The 22,980-nt window shown below is 35.9% G+C and overlaps 1 protein-coding gene across 7 annotated transcripts in view; it reads left to right on the forward strand.

Annotated features, from left to right (window-relative positions):
* MME (membrane metalloendopeptidase) overlaps window positions 1-22,980 on the forward strand; it is a 97,314-nt gene that overhangs the window by 54,466 nt on the left and 19,868 nt on the right. For all 7 annotated transcript variants that reach the window (XM_031009498.3, XM_031009499.3, XM_055380995.2 and 4 more), the window contains 8 exons: window positions 1,425-1,526; window positions 3,262-3,398; window positions 3,508-3,601; window positions 4,713-4,841; window positions 5,629-5,727; window positions 8,379-8,459; window positions 9,789-9,892; window positions 21,642-21,700. In XM_031009498.3, coding sequence (XP_030865358.1) covers window positions 1,425-1,526; window positions 3,262-3,398; window positions 3,508-3,601; window positions 4,713-4,841; window positions 5,629-5,727; window positions 8,379-8,459; window positions 9,789-9,892; window positions 21,642-21,700 — 805 coding nt within the window. The remainder of the gene's footprint in view (window positions 1-1,424; window positions 1,527-3,261; window positions 3,399-3,507; window positions 3,602-4,712; window positions 4,842-5,628; window positions 5,728-8,378; window positions 8,460-9,788; window positions 9,893-21,641; window positions 21,701-22,980) is intronic.

Raw genomic sequence — 22,980 nt, forward strand, 5'->3', positions numbered from 1 at the left:
GTATTCCTGAATTTCTTCTGGCTCTAGATCAACCCTTGGAGTCTGAGTTGGCACTTTCTTCCCTGATGATTCTTTGATAGGGCACTGCAGTCTCAAGTGAGTGAACTCTGAGTCTAAGCAGCATCCAGGTTATTGATTAAACCCATGGTCAGAGTCAGTCTAGGACCCACAGAGTTCTCTTTGTCATTGCAAACGACAACCTGCATCCCTGACTCCCTATCTGCTTGCCCCTGCCATCTAAGCTCATCAGAATCTTGAAGAGTTAAGATCATGGAGGGCAATTTTAGCTTTCCTGGGGCTACGTGAAACCAAAAATCTCCTATCAGAACCAGGGTGTTCTTGGAGCTGCCACTGAATGAATGGCATTTGAATGGGTTACATGTGGTTCTGTGTTGGAAACAGGCTTGCTAGAGGAGAAATGTTTCCTGCTCTGGGTTTTTGCCACTTGCACCTTCCCAGACCATGCGCTCCTTTGACCAGCATCAGCTCTGTAGTGTTGTGTCTTACCTCAGCATTATGTGTCTATATTCTCAGTCTTCTATTAGATTCTAGTATTAGATTGGCATGAGGCCTTAGACGTCTTTGAATCATTTATGCATCTCTAACAAAATCCAGCATAGCATTGCACAAAGGACATGCTCAATAAATAATTGTTTTCAGTAAATGAATAGGTAAGTGACCTAAAGGGGAAACTGGAGCCATTGTCACTGAGAAATAATTCCAATTTTAAACCTTTACCTTTTGTCTCTTCTCACTTAAAATTGCTTTTACTCATTTCAGCCACTAGTTGGGGAGTTGTTATTGCAATTTTTCTTTTTAATTCAGTGAAAGAAATAAAATTGGATGCTGCTGGTCTGGCAGGATGGGAGAACAGTCACAAAGGTCCATGATGTTGCCATTCTCAGATAACTTGCAACCAAATTGTGCTCTGTACTAGGAAGTTTCTCTGTTACTCATCATAAATTCTTGTAGAAACTCTTGCACCTTTTTCTTCCTTGCTGAATTTTAACTAGGACACTGAATGGTAATGGTGAAGATGGGAGAGAGAGTATTTAAGAGAGAAATTGGAGATGACTATATCAAAGAAAGTTAAAATATGAAACATTCACAGACACAACTGAACTGGCCATTAGCCATAGCTCATAAATATTGCTTATATGGCTTGGCAGTTGTCAAAATATAGACAGATTTTTTAAAAATTTTAAACTTGACACCACAGCCAAATCTCAATAATTCTTACTAAATATACTCCAAAAATCTCTTACATTTCACTTTTTTTGAAATGACAAAACAAATTACAAAAACAAGTACAGAATAGGACTTAAATTATGTTGTATCTATCCTATATTTTTACCCTCATATGTAGTTATATTTTTCTAAAGAATTCTTAATTCTAAAATAATGATTAAAAATTAAATCCATAGGCTACGGCTAAACCTGAAGATCGAAATGATCCAATGCTTCTTTATAACAAGATGACATTGGCCCAGATCCAAAATAACTTTTCACTAGAGATCAATGGGAAGGTAAGTGGTAAGTTTTTTGTGCTCTCTTATTGTGCCGTTTTCTAAATTATAACATTGAAATACTCTTTCTAAAATTCATCAAGTTTTTATTTATTGAAATAAATGGGACTTCAATTCCTTTTTTTTTTTTTTTTTTTTTTTTTTGAGACAGGGTCTCACTCTGTTGCCCAGGCTGGAGTACAGTGACACAATCTTGGCTCACTGTAACATCCACCTCCCAGGCTCAAGCGATTCTCCTGCCTCAGCCTCCCAAGTAGCTGGGACTACAGGCATGCACCGCCACACCTGGCTAATTCTTGTATTTTTAGTAGAGATGAGGTTTGGCCAATCTGGTCTCGAACCCCTGAGCTCAAGTGATCCGCTGACCACAGCCTCCCAAAGTGTTAGCCACAGGTGTGAGCCACCACTCTCAGCTGGTAAAATTCCTTTTAAGGCAGCTATACAGTAATACTAGAAACTCCCGTAGGAAAGGGTTTGAAAAATACTAAAACTGAAAATCTTTCTGAGAGGCCATTATGTAGTCATCAGACTTGGACAGTCACACAATAAAAGCACTAGATTTCCTTTTAACTCCAAAAAAGGATAATTTATTCATAGAACTTCCAGTGTTCTCATCAAGGCCATCTACAGAGGTGTTCAGAACAATCATTCAGAAATAGGACACAAATAAAAAGAAAATCTCTCTCATAGATTCCATTTGTAAACAGCAATTGACTTCTTTTTCCTTACCTAGTATCCAATAATCTCTTTTTGTGGCTATGCATTTATTCTCGTGTATTAGTTGATGCACACAGCCAAGAGATGAAGCAATATCCATGGGAAAACCTACAAACTACCACATTCAGTGATGACATTCTCTTTGGCATTAATTCTAGTTAACAAGGACTTTTCCAAAGGCATAAATTATTGAGTTAGACATCTTACATAGAATTTTTTAATATAATAAGTGTTTAATAAATACGTTTTGAAAGAACAACCTAAACCACCAAAGGAAATGAAGAAAATTGTATAGCATAGCACCCTATACTCAGTAAGTGATGTGTGCTTGTGTCTGTGTGTGTAAAATACAACCTAAGATATTGATAGTCTTAAACATTATCAATTCCATTTAGAAAGACAAGATTTCATCTTTTGGCAACTCCGTACTTAGCTTCTGAAGTATAAACATGGCATGCCTGTAGACCCAATATCGATAATTGAAAAGATGCTATTTTCTTTGACTTCATAACATCACTGTACCACTGCTATAACAGTATATTTTCATCTATAATAGGATTTCCACTGAGATGTGTTACTGTGTTTGAATGAATTGATTATCAATATCCACTTTTAAAAGCTAAACACTTTATACACATTTCCATTTTTGCATAAACCAAAAAAGCTTTGTTTTTAAATTTAAATTTAAATTATATTTTTATTTTCTGTATTGGTTAGACAAAGAAGATGACATTAAGCCTAATTTCTAGGTATATGTTCCTTAAGCTTAAAGGCTTTGTTTTCGCTCTTAAATGGTTGGTTTAATTATGCTAGGTAAATAATCATGTTGCAGAACTAGTTTTTATTTAAAAACTGATTGAAACAATTGAGGAAGAATCCCAAGTGAATATCAAACTGATCAATGTGATAATTATGTGATGCAGCTGACACCCTTTACAACCGTCTAACTATAACTGAATCTTGGAACCAAGAAGAGAAATCCACAATTTCTGAATGTTTCATGCCTGCTTTTTTCCAGCCATTCAGCTGGTTGAATTTCACAAATGAAATCATGTCAACTGTGAATATTAGTATTACAAATGAGGAAGATGTGGTTGTTTATGCTCCAGAATATTTAACCAAACTTAAGCCCATTCTTACCAAATATTCTGCCAGGTAGGTATGTCACAGTCCCCATGTCCTCAAAGTTTGCATTTCATATCACTCTTCAGAAGCTTTGCAGCCTCATCTTTTCTGTTGCTGGGTGGTGGTTTTTTTTATACAGAGATCTTCAAAATTTAATGTCCTGGAGATTCATAATGGATCTTGTAAGCAGCCTCAGCCGAACCTACAAGGAGTCCAGAAATGCTTTCCGCAAGGTGAAGAAAAAATCTCTCTTTTCTTAAGACTTAAAGCATAAAGTGATACATGGTTATGAAGGCTTACCATGTACACTGCTAGGACATGTGAACTTTGCAAAGGGACAAAATGCCAAAGTTCGTTATCTTGCACATATTTAGGACATGTTGCTGAGGAAGATAAATCTTCATGGGCTTTACCATCTTATGATGGTCTATGTGGCACCATGATTGCATTGTCCTGTAGGGAGTTACATTTGGTTATTCAACCAGTTCATGAAAGAATACTGTCTTGATTTTTTGTTGTTGTTATTGTGTTAAAAGTAATTTCTGGGTTATCTATTTTAATTAATTTGATTTTCAGGTGCTCATTGCACACTGGACATACACACAGATGGACAATATTGATGTGGGCAGTCTATTGAAAGTACCCCTACCTGGAGTTAAATAAGACCTTTTCTTAGCCTATACCTATGTTATTTAAACAATCACCATTTTGGTACTATGGTGAGGGGAGTAGGCAGTAGGGATTGAGGAAGGAGAGACGCCAGCAAACATGTTAGTTGGAGTCTTGGAAAGAAAATAACGTTGACTGATTAAAATTTCTAGTTTTTATCCTTAAAAAGAAAATGTAGACATCTTTTTAAAATTGAAGAATGCAAAAATGTATTGTGCTAAATCTCCCTTACTTAGGTTATCCTGTTATTCTTAAGTTTATACACATACAGGTTCTGTAAGTACTCAGAGTTCAGCTAAAACCTTGAAAAGCAGTAATGTGTTTTCTCATATACCATATTTCCCCCATTACATTTATTGAATATGACTTCACATTTATGTTTGTGCAGTGGTTACAGTGTCGTATTTTTGTCTAACGCTTTCTACAATGGTATTAACTTGTAATAGCAAAAAGTTCTACTGGGGCATCTACTGAAAATATGCCTAGTTTTCAGATCATATATAAGTAAACAATCCATCTGGATTACATTTCATCATAGGCTAGGAACATGTGCCTTGTGAGGAGAAGTGATGAATATTTCAAGAACTTAGATGAGACATTTGTGAAATGTGTGCTCTTAACATGCTCCAGACCTTTCCTTCTGGTCAAATGCCATTTCCTTTTTCTTTTCCGTAGGCCCTTTATGGTACAACCTCAGAAACAGCAACTTGGAGACGTTGTGCAAACTATGTCAATGGGAATATGGAAAATGCTGTGGGGAGGCTTTATGTGGAAGCAGCATTTGCTGGAGAGAGTAAACACGTGGTAATGTTTTCAGAATAATACACTGTCAGTTATACAGGACACTATCAGTTTGTTCACATTGATGAGCAATTACAGTTCTCCATCATTTGGCTAAAATTTTATTAATTTAGGCAGAGAACCTCTGAATCATAATATGCCATTGTTTCCCAATAAATCTTCCCTTGCCTTCCCCAAGAGTCTAGTTATGTTTCTGCTCCTAATACTGTCTAGTCCAAAACCAACTCACCATTTTCCAGAAGCAGTGTATTTGGAGTACCCAGTAACATGTTCTATTGATATAGTCATTTATAAACTCTTCTATTATCAAAATTGCCCCCAAATTAGTATTTTCTTAAAAACATAGAAAGTAAAACAGGATTTATTTGGAGTATAAGAAATGTGCTTTATTTTTCATTGTTAGGAAAATGAAGACAGTGGAACTTAATGGTATGGTGAAAGAATTTATTGAAATGCTACTTTATGCTTAGCTAAACCACTAATGGTAATGACAGCCCTAATATTTTACATTAGTTCTTCCAGTATGATAGTGAAACCATTACATTCTGAAAATGATTTTTACCTTAATGCATATATTAAGACCTATTTAATCAAGAGTGTCGATAATAGCAGTATTGCTTTTAAAATATAATGGTCCCACATATCTGTTAGCTTAGGTCACAGTTTGTCTATAAATTTATGTTTATTAACATATTATGTCATACGAAGATAGCATGTAGCTCTATTTTTAAAAATCTGTGTTACAAAGAATGAATTAATGACCTATATTTGTCTTCTGTTCTGATTTGAGGTTGAGGATTTGATTGCACAGATCCGAGAAGTTTTTATTCAGACTTTAGATGACCTCACTTGGATGGATGCCGAGACCAAAAAGAGAGCTGAAGAAAAGGTAAAGAGCAGACAGCTAACTAGCAAAGAAAAATCTGTATAGGAAAAATTAACTTTAAAAACATTTAGAAAAAAATATAATCAAAGTTTGCATAAAAACTTGTAAGCTCCTTCAATATGTAGTGTTTCCAGAAAGAGTTTTTGTGGATAAAGATATATTTCTACAATTTTAATCTTTTATCTCTGCAACCAATACTCTAGCAAGGTGAAAATATTAAGTTTCTGTTCAAGCAAATGTAAGGTGGTGCACTATTGGTGCATTATAAGATCTATAATTAAAGAGATGTTGAAGAAGCTTTTTTATAACTATTCATGCCCACCCATAATGTGCAGCTTTTATTGAGACTTTTACTGAGTTGCATAAGAATAGGTCTAAGATTTCTCAGGAAATCTTAGGTTTAAATTTACTGTGATCATTTGTCTTTATAATTATATAATAACTAGGGGGAACATGTCCTGTGAAAACTGTTAACATGCTTTATGAGCAACATTCACATGCATCCTGACTAATCTCTGTAGTTAGGTTGGCAGAAAAAGCAGACGATTTGGATTGATAGAGGAGACAATAATAAATGTATTTTAATAAGATAATCAACCTCTGGTCTAGTTTTCTTTTAGAATTAAATCACATGGAAGGACTATCTTTTTTCAGCTCTCAAAGAGCCCTGAGTGGGTTAGGCCTAGAACCTCTGCCCCCAGTGTTGCTATCTTTCCATCACTCTGGCCAGCTCTTCAGACATTCAGGTTGGATTTGCTCCTTTCATGTCACAGCTGTGCATGACATGGCTCTGCTTGGTAAAGCCAGTTGGATTATTCTGGATCAGCATTTCCAAAGTGGTGTCACAAAATACTGGACATGCAAGTTATTCCACAAGAGGCTCATGGTCAAAAGAGTTTGGTGAACGCTTCTTGTAGGAAGGCTTCCCTCATCTCACCCTAGGCTGGGTTACATGCTCCTAGGGTGTGATTTTATTATCATATGTGGGAGTTAATATTTATTTCACTGCTTATCATTGCTGTTTACAATAAGCTCTTTATGGTTGGGGGCAGGGGGGCAGAAAATACTGCCTAGCATTATATCCTCAGCCCTTTATAACATACCTGGCCCTTGGTAGACCCTTGAAATACATTGAGTGAGTAAATTGATAAATTAATTTTCCATCCTGGACATTTATAATAACTTATGATTCTAACCTTATAATCTAACCCATTTTTAATTGTAAGAAGTCCTGCAATAAAGAAACTTGCTTAATGTTTTTGCGACAGTATTTACCCAAAGTAATTGACAATAATTTTTTTGTGTGTTTACTACCTTATACTTTCTGTAGAATTTGTATCCTTTAGAACACTCTTTAAGGAAATGTCTTACAGTAAATAAAGTATCATTAAGTGGGGGCTGGATTGTCATGACTGATGGCAAACCTACAAGAAAATGGGTTTGGCCTCAGTGACTTCAGTGATACATATGAGGCCTGATCCACTGACTGGGGAAATCCTGGGCTCATGTGACAGATTTGTAATAAAACTGCATCCATTTGATGGGAAACCATGTAACTCAGAGATACAGGCTAAACCCCCCATGAAAAATTTAAATTAATTAAATTATTTAAGAGTGATATGAAGTGGTAAAATCAAAAGTCAAGTATCATTGAGAAAATCAAGAGAGAAATAAAAATAGAAATAGCAAGTAGTAAATAAGTGATAATGAAATAATAAGTAAAATAAACCATTTTAAAATAATTAAAAATGAACTTTAGAAATAGTGATAAATAGGCCAGGTGCAGTGGCTCACTGGTGTAATCCCAGCACTTTGGGAGGCCGAGGCAGGCAGATTGCTTGAGCCCAGGAGTTTGAGACTAGCCTGGGCAACATGGCGAAATGCTGTCTCTACAAAAAATACAAAAATTATCTGGGCGTGGTGGTACATGCCTGTAGTCCCAGCTATTTGGGAGGCTGAAATGGGAAGATCACTTGAGCCCAGGAGGTGGAGGTTGCAGTGAGCCCTGATTGTGCCACTGCACTTCAGCCTGGGCAACAGAGCAAGACCTTGTCTCAAAAGAAAAAAAAAAAAAGATAGTAGTAAATACATGATAAATATGAGCTGGAATAACAAGGAAAACCCTGTTTTCCACTTAACTAATTAATGTCATTTATTGAACTTGAGAAGATAGGTACACTGACTTTGGAGAATAAAGGAGAACATAAAAATTCCAGGAACCAATATTTAGGACTAGTATTAGCAGTAAACCTATAAGCCCATATCTGTTTTCTCAGTCAAATCAATGAGGCAGAAAGGGAAGCTCTAAATATTACTCCTTCTAAAAAATTGAAAAAAAAAGCTTTGAGAGAAAAAGTTCATAGAAGTACAAAATATGTGGAACAATGAGTTTTGTCATTTTTTATGTTGGTTTTCTTGAGAAAGCTGCAGCCTGTAAGGATAAGGCATTAGAAACTCAATTTCAGGCCCGATTTTCATTTATTCTTGAACCTCCCAGGAAAGAGCCATTGCAAAGATCTCTGTTTAAGTATGTCAGACACTCATTTTATGAACAGTATGGATCAAGTTATTCAATTGCTAGTCATGGGCAGATTATAAATTTGTATCTGAAAGTTATATAATCATCTTCACATTTAATATTATAATTTTCATAGGCCTTAGCAATTAAAGAAAGGATCGGCTATCCCGATGACATTGTTTCAAATGATAACAAACTGAATAATGAGTACCTCGAGGTAAGTCTCTATAAAATAGACTCTGGACTACTGATACTTAGGGCTGGTAGTAGTGTCATTTTTAGCTATGGGGTGCCTGAAATTATGTGAAGTAGCCTGAAACCACAGGTTGTATTATATAAAGCCTTCAACGCTGGTGCCAGAATGATATTTGTTTTAGCCTTTTTGTTTTCATTAGCCAGGACTATATTTGGTTATCGTTCATTTGGTTTCCATATATTCCATTTTAAGAACCGTAAGTAAAATCTGGTGTCCTTTAAAGAGTATCAAGGAAGGGATAGACATCAAGGTGATGAACAACAGGCAGGCTTCTTATCAGGTTTTACACAGGCTTCGAGTTTCCCTCCACCTTCTAAGTTTTCCTCTACTGGATAAACCAATTCATGCCTACTGTATTTTAAAAACAAAACAAAACAAACCCTGATATTTGACAACTGAAAACTATTTTGTTCTGCCCTGGTAATGTAACAGTTAAAAGAGCAGAGAGTTGCTTAAAGTCACTACAGTGCTGATTTCAGACTCAACTGAAAGTCTCGCTGCTAACTTTGCAGTCACCACAACTACATGATACCCTGGTGACAGCGAGGTGATCCTTGCCCAGGTCCTGGGATGACAGTGATTCCTCATTCATTGATTACTAGTCTAGCATGGGGATTCGCAAACCATACTGCCTTCTTCTCTCTTTCCATTTGCAGAAGAAACTTGACTTTTTCTTTTAAATGAGCTGGTTATAGCTTGCAAGCCCCAGGGGTCCTTATAGCAGGAGCATAGTGGCTACGAACACAGACTAAAAACCAAGTTCCTTGATTCCAGATCCCAGTTCCACCACTCATTTAAACTTGGTCAAGTGACTGAACTGTATCTCAGTTTCCTTGACTTTAAAATGGGGATAGGAGCCCTTAGTTCATCGGTATTAAATGAACAGAATATTAGATTCTATTAGTATAATAATAGAATTAAATGAGTATAATGTATAATTTAAAGTACTTAGAATAGTACTTGGCACATAGTAAGTACTAAAGAAGAATGTGCTATTATCCACATGTGTTATGTGGAGATTAATGTCATTAATGTGAGGTTTGTTTGACACTTGGTTTCATTTGATTATTATAAAATAGTACACTGAATTTGTGATTTGGCTGGAATACTGACCTGTGATATACTAATAGAATTAGGTTAACTGGAACTACATCCTTTTTTGGTAAGTTTTTTAATGCTCTCTTTTAACTTTATTGACTGATATAATTTAAGAAAATCCCTATGTTTTTTAGCAAAAATTTTGAAGATACCAGTTTTAATATTTCTCCCCAAATCTTCTTTATAATACAGTTGAACTACAAAGAGGATGAATACTTCGAGAACATAATTCAAAATTTGAAGTTCAGCCAAAGTAAACAACTGAAGAAGCTCCGAGAAAAGGTGGACAAAGACGAGTGCGTATATTCTCATTTCTAATGTGATCATTTAGAAGCAGGTCTTTCCCTCCTTTCTTTGTTGGATTAAGTGAAAGAGCCTCAGTTAGAAAAATATTAAAAAGTACAAAGTCCTCTTTTTATTGAGAACTTCTAAAAGCATCTAATTATGGTATACTAAAGATATGGATCAAGACTTTAACCAGATTAAAATACCTTTCTCATTAAGGTATCCTCAAATTTACATGTCTTTAGTTTCGCCTTATGTCATTGCCTATCAGCTCAATTTATTTGTGAACAAGATTCTCAAAAACCTTAGCTTAAGTAAGCCAATTCATAGCTCCTTTAAGCCTTCTCTTAGGCCTTACTCTGTGTCCAGAATTTTCTTCTGCTGACAGCCCCACCTTTTTCTATCAGTCAATCCCACAACTCCATCCCCTTCATAGATAGTTAATGTAAGACTTTTCTAACCCTGTGGTAGTCAAATAGGAGATACTAGGAACCATTCTTATTCACAGTCTTCTTATGCTCTTAATCTCTGCTTATTAGTGACATTAGTACTTCCTAATAACTATTAGTTTAGAGTTTATTTTTTCTATTAAATAGATATAACTAACATATTTATCAGCATATGTGTTTATGCACCTAAATTCCTAGAACCACTTATGTTGACTTTTTCTCCCTAGGCTCTTAGCCCCTAGACAACAGGGGCTATTCCTTTTGACCATAAAGTCTCAGCATCTAGCATACTGAAGAATCTCAGTTAAAACAAAATTAATGAGTGAGTGAGCAAGTGAAAAATAAATATACTAACTTGATATGTGTGGTAACTAACACAGTAACATGCCAAAGAGGTGCTTGTTTCATTCATGCATTCATTTATCCTTTCATGCATTTATTAACATTTTGGAACACGAAGTCCAGGTGTCATTGGGTACTGGGAGAATCAAAGGTGAACTTTGATTACATTACAAGAGCAGAAGGTAGACAAGACATGATGTAATAAACTGCACCACCAGGAGGGAAATGTCGTGCCAAGCAAAGTACAAAGTGCTGTGGGCTTATTTGATGATAAGACTGTTCTGTTCTCAGTAAACCAAGTACAGGTTGGACAACACTGCTAATGGAAATGCCAGTGCATTTCAATCCTTACTCATCGTGTTGAACTCTTGCAACACTGACATGTCCTGAAAGAGAGAGCAACTCTTTTGCTGACTTCTAAGTTTATATTGGAACAAATATTGTGTTGTCTGATGCTAAAAATGGGATTGCAAATATTATAGAATGTTTAGTGTCCCATCTGGGAAAGAAAGAGAGTGAATACACATGCTTGGCATTATAATCAAGTTACCATATCCTGTCTCTTGAAACACACAAAAAGTTATGCAAAATAATTATCTGGGTGAATTTATGATCTGAGAAATTTCTTATAAGTCTGTATATTTGTATTTCTTTAAAAATAGACATACTAAGATTTAATAATTGTTAGCACTATAAAATATCTATAGACAAATACTGTCAAATATTATTTCTGAAATGGCCAAATTAACCAGTACCCATAGGACATCAGGAAATTTCTTCATAATTCTAGAAATAGTTGTTGAATTATTGCTTGATGTTTTCTTTTGAAGTTAACGTAGTGCCAGTTTCATAATCATTTTGTCGTATAATTTACACTGTTCATTTCCTTTCATCATATGGGCTGATTTTCTCTGCATTCTTCTCTTTTTAAGATAGATAATCAAAAGCCAAAAGTGTATACAATATTTTAATGAATGAATGGTCAATAGCACACATGCTTCAGTAGTACTTTTTGGTCCTCCCCATGAGCTTCTGATGATCACAAATGCAATGTGAATTCTAAGGTCTTCTCTGCTATACGGAGCCAGCTTTCCTTTCTTTCCTATAGTCTGCCTGTATACCAGATACAAAGGTTCAAAACTCTAGCTGCACATGATAATCACCTGGGGAACATTTTAAAAAATACTGATTCCCCAGCTCAAGCACCCTAGAATGTGATGTAATTGTTTTGTAGCTGGAACCCAGATACTGGTATTCTTTTTAAGTACCACCCACCAAGTGAGAACCCCTGAGTTAGTGTTATTTCCCTTTTGTATGATCTCATTCCTGTTCATATTCAATTTTATGGAATTTTTCACAAGATGATGCCTTTAATTTGGCAATTTAGGTTTAAAATTTATTTTTATCTTCCAAAATAATCAGAAACCCTCTGACAGTAATTGCATCAAATCATTAAGACTGAGCCCTATAGGATACAACATGATCGAAGCTCCTCTCATTTTATTAAGGTTTCTTGCAGGGAAAGTTACTGACTTATTTTGAACCTGCTTAATAGTAATAAAGTTGGCTGGACATGGTGGCTCAGGCCTGTAATCGCGCCACTGCAGTCCAGCCTGGACGACAGAGCAAGAATCTGTCTAAAAAAAAAAAATGTAATAAAGTCATTACTCTTTTTTCTTTTCTCTTTTTGTGGAGCACCAAGTTCAAGTCCTTGCTGTGTATGTTTAGACAGATAATTTCTGTTGCTTCTACTTGTCCACATAGCCCGTAGTTACATCTTAGAGAATTACATTTTCAGATGCTCAAGATCCTCACTCCCAAAGTCTTGAAAGAGAAATATGTGTGCATACCCAAAATTGAAGGGACAGAGTTGAGATTTTTGAAGGGTTTTATTGTAGGGCACTTCAGAGAAATGATGATGCATTAAATTTTCAAGACAGCAACTAATGTAAATGAATTCAATTAGCCAAATAGTAAACTTCTAGACACTTTTTTCCCCCAATTCACATGCTCTCACTGGGCAAACTCATTTTACTTCTTGACATCTTCTATCATCATCATGTTAGCTGAATATTTGTATTTGACTCAGATCCATTTACTAAGATTAAAATCCAAATGTCTAGATGCTTATGAAACATCTCCATGTAGATGTCTTATTGACCCTAAAAACACAGCATTTGTCATTTAGGCAAAAAATAATATCTGCCCATTTTCTAAAAACCTCCATTTTACTGCTACCAAGACAGAAACCAAGGACTCATTTTAATCATCCTAGACTTATCCCTTTCTGTTATTCCTGACATCTACAGTGATAGTTAATTCAAATCTCCATTAAAAAAAAAAAAGTCTGCATCCACCAGCTGCTATTTAAATATTACGTAGGAATGGGAAGAGGGGATCTCTAGCTCACCATTCCCATGGTCACTTCTGTAATTCAGACATTTCTCACTGTTCATTGACTCATCTCAATTATTATCCTACTTTTTATTACCAACCATCTTCTATATCTTCAGTTTATCTTCCACACTACTACCTTAGAGACTTTTTTGAAGACACAAATTGGCATTTTATTTCCTGATGAAAACACTTCAGTGTATCCCTGTTGCCTGTCTCATGATGTGTGACCGTTTTGAAGAGAACCAAGGCTCTTCATACCCCACACTAGCACTCCAGAGTTCCTTCACATTCACCCTACACCTCACCATTGTCCAAAGCTCCAACCATATGAATTACTTCCAAATCCGTTCTCTTTCTTACATCCTTGTCTCTTACCCTGGACCACCCTTTATGCCCTGGTTCATCTAACAGAAACCTATACATGGTTCGATTAAACTTTAAGTGTCACCTCCTTCCTCACAGCACCCCATTGCATGTTTCTCTTCACCTTGGGCTGTACTACACTTTGCACATTTTGGTCAAAGTACCAGTACATTTTACTACGTTTAGTTGGACTAGCCCCTGTTGAAAGCAAAAACCAGATATTTGTGTCACCAGAGCTTAAACACTAATGAACAGAATGTAGCTCTTTATGAATGTTTATGGGATGAATAAATGATAAAATTGCCAATTTGTAATAATGATAATAAAACTAATTCAGCTGCTAAAATAAAAATGGTCACATCTGGCTGGGCCCAGTGGCTCATGCCTATAATCCTAGCACTTTGGGAGGTCAAGGTGGGCGGATCACTTGAGGTCAGGAGTTTGAGACCAGCCTGGGCAACATGGTGAAACCTCGTCTCTACTGAAAATACAAAAATTAGCCAGGCATGGTGCCATGCGCCTATAATGCCAGCTACTCAGGAGGCTGAGGCAAGAAAATCACTTGAACCCAGGAGGTGGAGGTTGCAGTGAGCCAAGATTTTACCACTGTACTCCAGCTTGAGCGACAGAGAGACACTCCGTCTCAAAGAAAAAAAAAAAAAATGGTCACATCCAAACATTTCACTATCATGGCTGGTGAAGATACACAACATCATCTTTAACAAATTCAAGAAGTTGAGGAAGTCAGGAAGTCTGCATGTGAGACCCCCAAGTTAATAATTTAGCTAAAAGGGCCTCCCTCTGCTCTTATGAGTGGCTGGCACCTGCAAAGGACAGGGATTTACTTTTTTTTTTTTTTTTAAGACGGAGTCTCACTCTGTCACCCAGGTTGGAGTGCAGTGACACCATCTTGGCTCCCACCTCCCAGGTTCAACCGATTCTCCTGCCCCAGCCTCCTGAGTAGTTGGAATTACAGGCGTGCACCACCATGCCCAGCTAATTTTTGTAGTTTTAGTAGAGACGGGGCTTCACCATGTTGGCCAGGCTGGTCTCGAACTCCTGACCTCAGGTGATCCACCCACCTCGGCCTCCTAAAGCAATTTAAAATTTAAAAGCTCTTGATTCATGTGGTTTCTGATGCCTAGTATGTGTTTCTAAAATCATCTCAAACATGATGTCTTTTAAGGATTTTGTGCCAGTTTGTAAAGAATTTTAAACATGTCATTGTAACATAGAAATAGTGCTGAATCGGGAATATAATACCCTTTGCTTACTTAGTAATATTTCTAAAATATTTACTTCTAGTAACATGAATTTTCATTTAGAGTTCATAGAGCAACATAAATCTCTAAAGAAAAAGATGTACAAGAACAAAACAAAATGAGCCTCTTGTTTTTAGACTTGATGTTATTTTGTTAGTTTCTCAGGACAGAACTTCCTGTGATATAATTGTGATGGGTGTTGCTAGTGTTTGTGAATCATAACTGTTGAGCCCTGGAGTTAACTTTTTATAAAGTACAAAGAGGAATCTCATTGGTGCATCTCTCTTGCTGTTCTGCATCAAAATGAAAGCATACTGACATTGGCAGGAGCCAAGTCAATAAACATTTATTGAGCAGCTAGCTTGTGCAGAGCACTGTGCTAAACAAAATAGATGACAAAGAGGAGAACAAGATGTTGCCCTTTACTCGGGAGGCTATGATCTTAAGGGGCAGATGATTAAAAATTAAATCTGATGAAAGGCGGGGTTTGGTTGGTGCTATTACCAGGAAACAAAGTGCTAGAACAGCACTTTTTTCAAACCACAAAGCTTTACTTATTAGTAAAACACAATTTTTCAAACCACAATTAAACCTTTACTTATTAGTAAAACATTCTCTGGAATCAATATGTCAGCATTTAAATTAATATTGAGGTGAGCAGAGGATTCACGAAAAACAAAACAAAAATGATTGGCTCATTTCTGTCCGCCCCTTGGTTGCTTCAAGCATGGTGTTTTTTTTCTAATCTGGTGCAATTGGATGGTGGCACACCTCTGAAATAAGTGGAACCCCTAAAGCTGGCAGCTCAACATCTGTGACTCCGTGGTGCATATAGAAAGTTCCTGAAAGGCCAGCACCACCAAAAATGGCAGAGCAGTTGGCACCCTGGGAAATGACACTGTAGTTTTGCCACTGCAATAAGTGCCTAATACTCTTTTAGTGTTCCAGTTCTGCCATTCACAACCTGTGGCCTTTTAAAAGCCCTGTGGTTTCCTTATTTATAAAATGAGTAGGCTGTGCTAGACTGTAGAATGTGTCTGAGGTTCTTTCTGGCACTAAAATTCTGTGGACCTTACTGTGAAGTTTTCATAAGAGCCAGGAAGTTTTCCTCCTTGGCTTCTCCGCATCAAATGACCCAAGAGAAAAAAACACATTCTTGAGTGGCAGAGAAGTACCTTGCTTCTTTCTAAAATATCCCTTCTGATTTTTCCACTTCACTAATGTTTCTAGAACCAACCTTCTTTCTAACTAAGTTCTGTGTAGTTCAACTTGAGTATCAAAGGAAAAATAATTATGCAGAAATTATATGGGTAAATATGATGGCCCAGCAGTGGAAAGTTGATAGTCTCTCAAGGGTGGGCAGGCGGAGCACCGGACACTTGAGACAAATGACTCTCCGTAAATGTAGACGGAGATGATTTGTAAAAAGGGTTATTTGACTCAGCAAGTATTAGCCAGAAAGAAGAGATACACTAAACTTGAACAAATCAGTTTAATTTCCCAAGGCAGTATCTGCCATGGCATCCTCATGTTTTGCACATATTGTAACAGATGAAAATTTTAGATTTTTACGTTTTATGCTTCCATTAAGCCAACAGAGTCTTTACAGATTTTCATTGTGTTTTGGGGTTGTTAGCAAAATATGTTCTATTGGCAAAAAGATTTCTGCTTTTTAGTCAGCATTTGATGAGGGATTCTGTTTTGTTTTGTTTTGTTTCATTTTGTTTTGTTTTCCAGAGGGGGAAGGGGAATTAGAAAAGGAAGCCGAATAATTTAAAGGCTGAAATTTTAGGTAGTTCTTTTTTAAAAACAAAACAAAACAAAAATATCATCTTCAAACAACACAATTAAAAGGTCCTAAACTTCCATTTAAACTGAAAGAACTTTGCAAAAGAATTCTGATACATTTATTTCAGTGTCATCTCTTGAAAGGACAACATTCAACAGTGCACAGTTTCTGACAGCCACCACTCTCTATGATGTGCATAGCAATGGTGCCCTCTGCCCTCCTAGAGTCACAGGATGAAATGGGTCAGCACTCCGGGAGCTTGGAGGACCCAATGCTATACCAAGGCCCAAATAGCTGAGTGCCTACTATGCTCCCACCACTGGTCTAAGCCTTAGGATTCAATTAACAACAAAACATGGAATATTCCTGCCTTCATGGAATTACCTTCTAATGAGCTAGGTAGACAATAGTCTTATGTCAATTTATGTAAGTACTGAGGGTTATATAGTATGGAACAGGTTTCAGTTCTTTCCTGGAAGTTCTCAGAATTACTTTAAATCAGGAGAAAAGTCACCAAAGAAAATTCTGACAGAAATGATCCACCCACCCAAGTGTCTCCAAAATTAGGAATCTCTCCGAAATAAAGCATACCAAGTGTGTATGCACATATATGTGCATGTACACATATATAAGGTTAGCAAAGACTAAAAAGATTGTGCCTTGTTGCCAAACAGAACTACACACAAACAACTGGTAACATCTAGGAAAGCAGTAGTAATTTTCCATTACCTTTTGTTGAAAGAGAAGTGGCTTCTCCCAGTTTAGTGTCAAAATGAGAGTCCTAGCCTCAGACAGATTCAGGTAAGTCACCCAGAGTACTTCAGTTATGTTAACAACCATATGCAACAATAGAAGTTCTTTGGTCCTACTGTGCTTTTGCCTTTGGGTAAAAAGTTACACTTATGGATCATTGGGAAGAGCCTGTGCTGTGGAGTCAGGGGGTGAGGGGAGTAGACCTGAGTCAGAATTCCTGCTTTGCCTCCTAACCTCTGAACCTAGAATTTTTCCTTTATAATCTGGTGATAATGACTTCACTTTTGTCCTGCATGGTTGTGTTGTACGTTGTATAATGCACCTAGAACATAACTTAGGTGCTCATTACATAGTAACCAGTGTGACATAGTAGTAAGAAATGGTCATCTTCATTTTTAAAGAGGATGGCAAGAAAATGGCATTAATCCCTGTAATGAAATTTTGTGTATGGTGCAGATCAACAGCTTAGGAGTAGGAGATTTGATTGGAAGGTGAGCAGGTTCCTATTCTTCTTAGTTTAAATATAATTTTCCCAGTTATATAACGTAGTTTGTAGGTGTATTAGGAAAGAGTTTAATAACCATATTGTGCCTTAGTTTCTATACCTGCAAATATATGGATGGTTTGAAAGATGAATAAAAGTATAAGGAAAACTTCGAAGTCTTGATGAGAGAATATTGATAATTGTAAAGGATTAGAGTGATTATTGTGATTACAAGGTAAGAATGCTTTCCACCCAGGCGACTGGAGGAAGACACAGAAAATCTATCGTATTGCACTGCTGATTTCAAAGGAGTTGCTTTGAGACTACTAAATGCTGAGAAATTGAACACTGGCAGTACAGGCTCACTAACAATTTTGTTGTTTTCAGTTTTTAAGTTACACAAGAGTGGGTGAAAAAAATTTATTCTAGGTGCTTTTGCAATCTAGTGGGCTTATTATACCCAAAAGGCTATAGGATCAGTCTGTTGTCTTCTGCTTTTCTTCCCAGCTATAAAAATTATTTCTGCACACTTTCATCAGCACTAACCTTCTTCAGGGCAATAAGAGATAGAAGAGAAACACCTGGTTCCTCTGTCAAGTATATTTCAGTTCTATTCCCCACCCACATTGTTAGCTCAGCTTTGAGGGCCATACTGCTTCTAGTGGCCCCTCTTTGTTTTACTGCCAAATGCCCCCAAACGAGAATAAGCTTACCTGACAAAATTACATCTCATAAATTAAAAATAAGATTTCTTCCTTCCTGCTTCCCTACTCTTCACTTTATACCACATACATCCCCACATTTGTATGCATACAGACCACAGAGGAAGGATGAGAAATGGAAGAACAGTGGTTCATCTCTAAAGTCTGATACTGCTCTGTGGAGGCTGTTAGTGTTTGGCCTCCGCACTTTAAAGGTATCTTCAGGTAACCTACACTATCTATTATTTTAGGGGCAAGAATCACCACCATTTCACTTTCTCTTTGTGAATTTTCTCTTCTCTGTGCTGCCAGTCAGCATCAAATTTGGACTGCATTCCAACCAAAAGAACTTACAGTTTTTGTTACATCACTGTTTAGTTGGCCCCTGTTAATTTAGTTTTTATGTTAACATTGAGAGATATTTTGTGATTGATCACAAATATTAGACATTCAGTCTATAGTTGTTATCATCACCTTATTTAAGATGTAATGATCTAATCACAGTACTTCCAGAGGTTCTGATTATTACCAGGGACAAAATGTCCTGTGCTTTTGGTAATTCCCAGACTGGTTTGAGGGCACATCAAGAAAGATCTCAAAGAAGAAAAGGCAAATACTACACACTAGTGCTGTGTAAACCCAACCACCATAATTCTAATTTTATTTGAATGTTTGGTGGTCATAAATAGCTACCTATTTTCTTTAAAGTATAGTTCACAGTGGACATTTTAATATGCAAAACTCTCCCTGCTGGAAATTTGCAAACATAAATCAAAATGCAGTCTTAAAGCCCTCAATGTAATGTAACAGAAGAGCAGAAAAGCACTAAAACAAAAGGTATGACATTTATTTTTTACAAAAGCAATAGACACAAGATGGATAATATATAAACTTCATTCGTGTCCTACTTTTGTGATCTATTGTTATCTGAAACATTAATTTCATATATCCTGTTCCTCTCCTCTGTAATCACAATTTAAAAACAACTTGGATTGGCACCTTTTCTATTTCAATATTAGGATTTTTGACTAGTCCAGAACCAAAAAATATGCAACTGTTATTTGTAATTACCTGTAAAACCCATGTAGAATTCACTGTCACTAAACCAGAAGTTCACAATTGAGAAACTGAACCCTAAAACCACTGGGACCTAGATACCTGTTAAATTAACTTTTATAGCAATTAAAATTTTAATAACTATAAGCTGTTTACCTAAAAAATTTGCTGCCACGTTTGCTATGAAAATGTCGAGGACACATCAGAATTACCTTTCAGAAGTCATGCAAGGAACAATGTTTCCCCCTAGGAGTAGTAAGAGCACGTTTTCCATTTTGACTTTCTTGCCAGACAGCTTGGAATCGTATCTGAACCTGAATTATAGTAACTGTCTGAATATATATAAACATAGTCATAATATATTTCCTAATCATGATTTTTGTTTATTTTCTTTTATAATACTTCGTAGTCACGTCAACGCAATCCATTTGTTCTACATAGTTTCTCATCTCTCAATTTTAGTCTAATATCCCTCGGTTTACACATACATGTTTTTCTTGTGAGTCAACACAAATTATGTGGGAAGCAAATAGAGTTTAATTAAAATAAATAAAATTATATTGTTGTAATCATCAACCTGCAAGAAATACTAAAATACTGATGACTCGGCTGTAATGAAATTAAGGAGGACTGATATTATCAGTCCCCCCCCCATCCTGTTTAAAAATGCTTTCTCGATTTAAAACAACAGCAGTAACAAACTAAGGAAGAAACACGTTGATCAATCATTCTTCCCCATCTCCAAGGTTTTTTTCTTCCTAAAGAAAAATTCACAGAAATGTTAACTAAATTTTTTTAAGTCCCAAATCCTTTATATAAAAAGTCTTAATAAGTTGTTGTAGACAAAACCCATTCTTAGAATTTATCAGTCAGTTGTTATATATTGCCCTGTGCTAGTTATTTTTAAGAGATCAAAATAAAATTCACTTCTGACAGCCCAAAATAGTTACTGACATTGTAACTAAAGTGACATTGTAACTAAAGCCTACTTTGTACAGCTCACCTGGCAGAGCAAGGTCTAGAAACAGTTCTGATGTAACCTAATTGTGCTAATTACTGTACACCCCTTCTGTGAGTAGGATAATTGTCGTACTAACAGTTGCTATGAAAGTAGAACAACTGCAGTGAAGCCATTAGATGATGATCTATGACTACCTTAAATGTATGCATGTATGCTGACATTTAAGAGGTTATCTGAAGTCAAGCAGTATCCATTTTTACAATGAGCAAGTAACGATATATGTAATAGTCTACTAAGATGAGAACTTTAGTCCTGTTGCGCAAAATTTCTGAACACATGATTATTGATATGCAGTCTTCATAACATCTGAGCAGAGAGACATGGGAACTTTGGCTCCTATCCTCATCCCTCAAATTATCATCTGGGAGCCATTTTTTTCCATTTTCTCATTCAGCCTATAGTTATTTATGCATTTTTCTCATCTCCTCAACTAAACTAGAGTCTCCTGAAGGCAGGAACTGTATTTTATAAAATCTCTGGGTTCTATACAGAGCCTTAGACATGGTATAGACAGACAGACAGACCGACAAATCTACTTAAGAATGACCTGGGTTTCATTTTAAAGTCATACAAAAATATATCTTTGCTCAATTAGCTGGAATGTTGTATTTTTTGAAAACACTTTTAAATGGCAATAATCAGAGACATATTACTCTAAGACAACTACTTGAGATATCTTAGTTCCCAAAAAGGTTCTTTGTAAACCAGGAATTAACTATTTTTAATATACTTGGATCTGAAGTTTTAATGACCCACACTTCAGTATTCTGTCAACTGCTCCAGAATCGTTGTCATAGTTATCTAGTATCAGGAACATAAAGCTAAATAAATTTCAATACAATCTTAACCCATTGCAATTTCTGAAGTGATACATTGTAATAGGTTTTGCAACATCAGAGGCCTCCATAAAAATCCATGCAAATAAAATAAAAGATTACAGACTTGAATATATGCTGATGTTTTTCAAGAAATAGAAATGCTTTCAAATGAGCTCTCACCTAGTGAACTAATTTTAATTTGTTGATCATGTTTCAAACAGAAAATTAAGATTCATCTAGGAATGGTAATAACGCTTTAATTGTGTGAGTGGGTTGAATCAGATAATGCAGTATCATTTGTAATGAGTTCTTATGTTTTCTACAGGTGGATAAGTGGAGCAGCTGTAGTCAATGCATTTTACTCTTCAGGAAGAAATCAGATAGGTAAGGTGTATTCCTAAATAATTATTTAATATTTCTCTATTGTTCCCAACCTGTAGTGCATTGTATGACCAATTACAATACCTCTAAACAAGCGCAGCTGAGGCTGAGTTATTGATCTATTGAATGCATTTCTTGAAAGTAAATGCATCCGTGTACCTTCTTTCACTATAGTGGGAAAATTCAGATTAGTACAAATCACGTTAAGTAGTTTTGTTTCTTTTAACAGTATTCTTATTTATATCTAAAATGGTTTATCTTATTTCTAAATATTTTTATTTTATTTCTAAGTACCTTTTTTAAAGTCCCTTGAGTATATCTATATAAAGTCATATTGACTTTAAGACTCATTAAGCATCAGCTTCTTAAAGTGGTTTAAGGTTTCAAGAGCCAACTTTTCACAGATCCAGTCCTCCTGGCAATTCTGTATGCTGGCTCTGTGAGAGATGATCCTATTCTATGTCATCTTCATTCAGGAAGGCTCCAAGGGGTTTAGAAAGTTGGAATCTCAATTATATTCGATTGAATCGTATGAAATTGTATTTACCTAGCCACAATTGATCAAAAAAGAAAAAAATTTCATAAGTTCACTTATAGTATTATTACAGACATATATATACATTAACACATGAATAAATTATCATATATGATGAATAACTGAATGACATAATATGACAAAAATATTTTCCTCTTCTTGGGAAGGCCTGGACATCTTTGAACATTCATTGGCTCACATATATCACTTATCACATACATTGGCTCATTTTTTTTCAGGGGGTTTTTAGCATTAGAAAGGTACTCAACTGATTCAGTACTGCCAGAAATATTCTAAACAAATAGTAGAGCAAGCTTCTGCAGGTGCACTCAGTTCTCCAGGTGCACTCAGTCCTGACCTTCACTTCTAAACGTGGTCTAGAATTAAGAGAGAAGATAATCTCAGCATTATTCTAAACCATTCTTCTTATATCTCAGAGTCTGTTGTAAGCCTCATTTTTATTGAATTCTATTACCAATTAGATTAGAAATTATAAAAAATCTTACAAGATATTTATCATTCGCTAAAAAAAACTAACCTTAAAATAAATTGTATATTTTTATGTTAAAGTTTGATTATACCTTTCCCCGTTGCTTTCAAGTCTAAAAAGAGTTAGGTTAAGAAGTTATCTACATTTTCTTCTAGTATTTTTATGATTTCTATTTTTGGGGTAAAACCTGAATCCATCTGGAATTTACATTGGTACATGACCTGAAACTGAATTATATAAAGTAACCAGAAAAGATTG

The sequence above is a fragment of the Gorilla gorilla genome, chromosome 2 (assembly GCF_029281585.2).
Source record: "Gorilla gorilla gorilla isolate KB3781 chromosome 2, NHGRI_mGorGor1-v2.1_pri, whole genome shotgun sequence".
NCBI classification, from domain to species: Eukaryota; Metazoa; Chordata; class Mammalia; order Primates; family Hominidae; genus Gorilla; species Gorilla gorilla.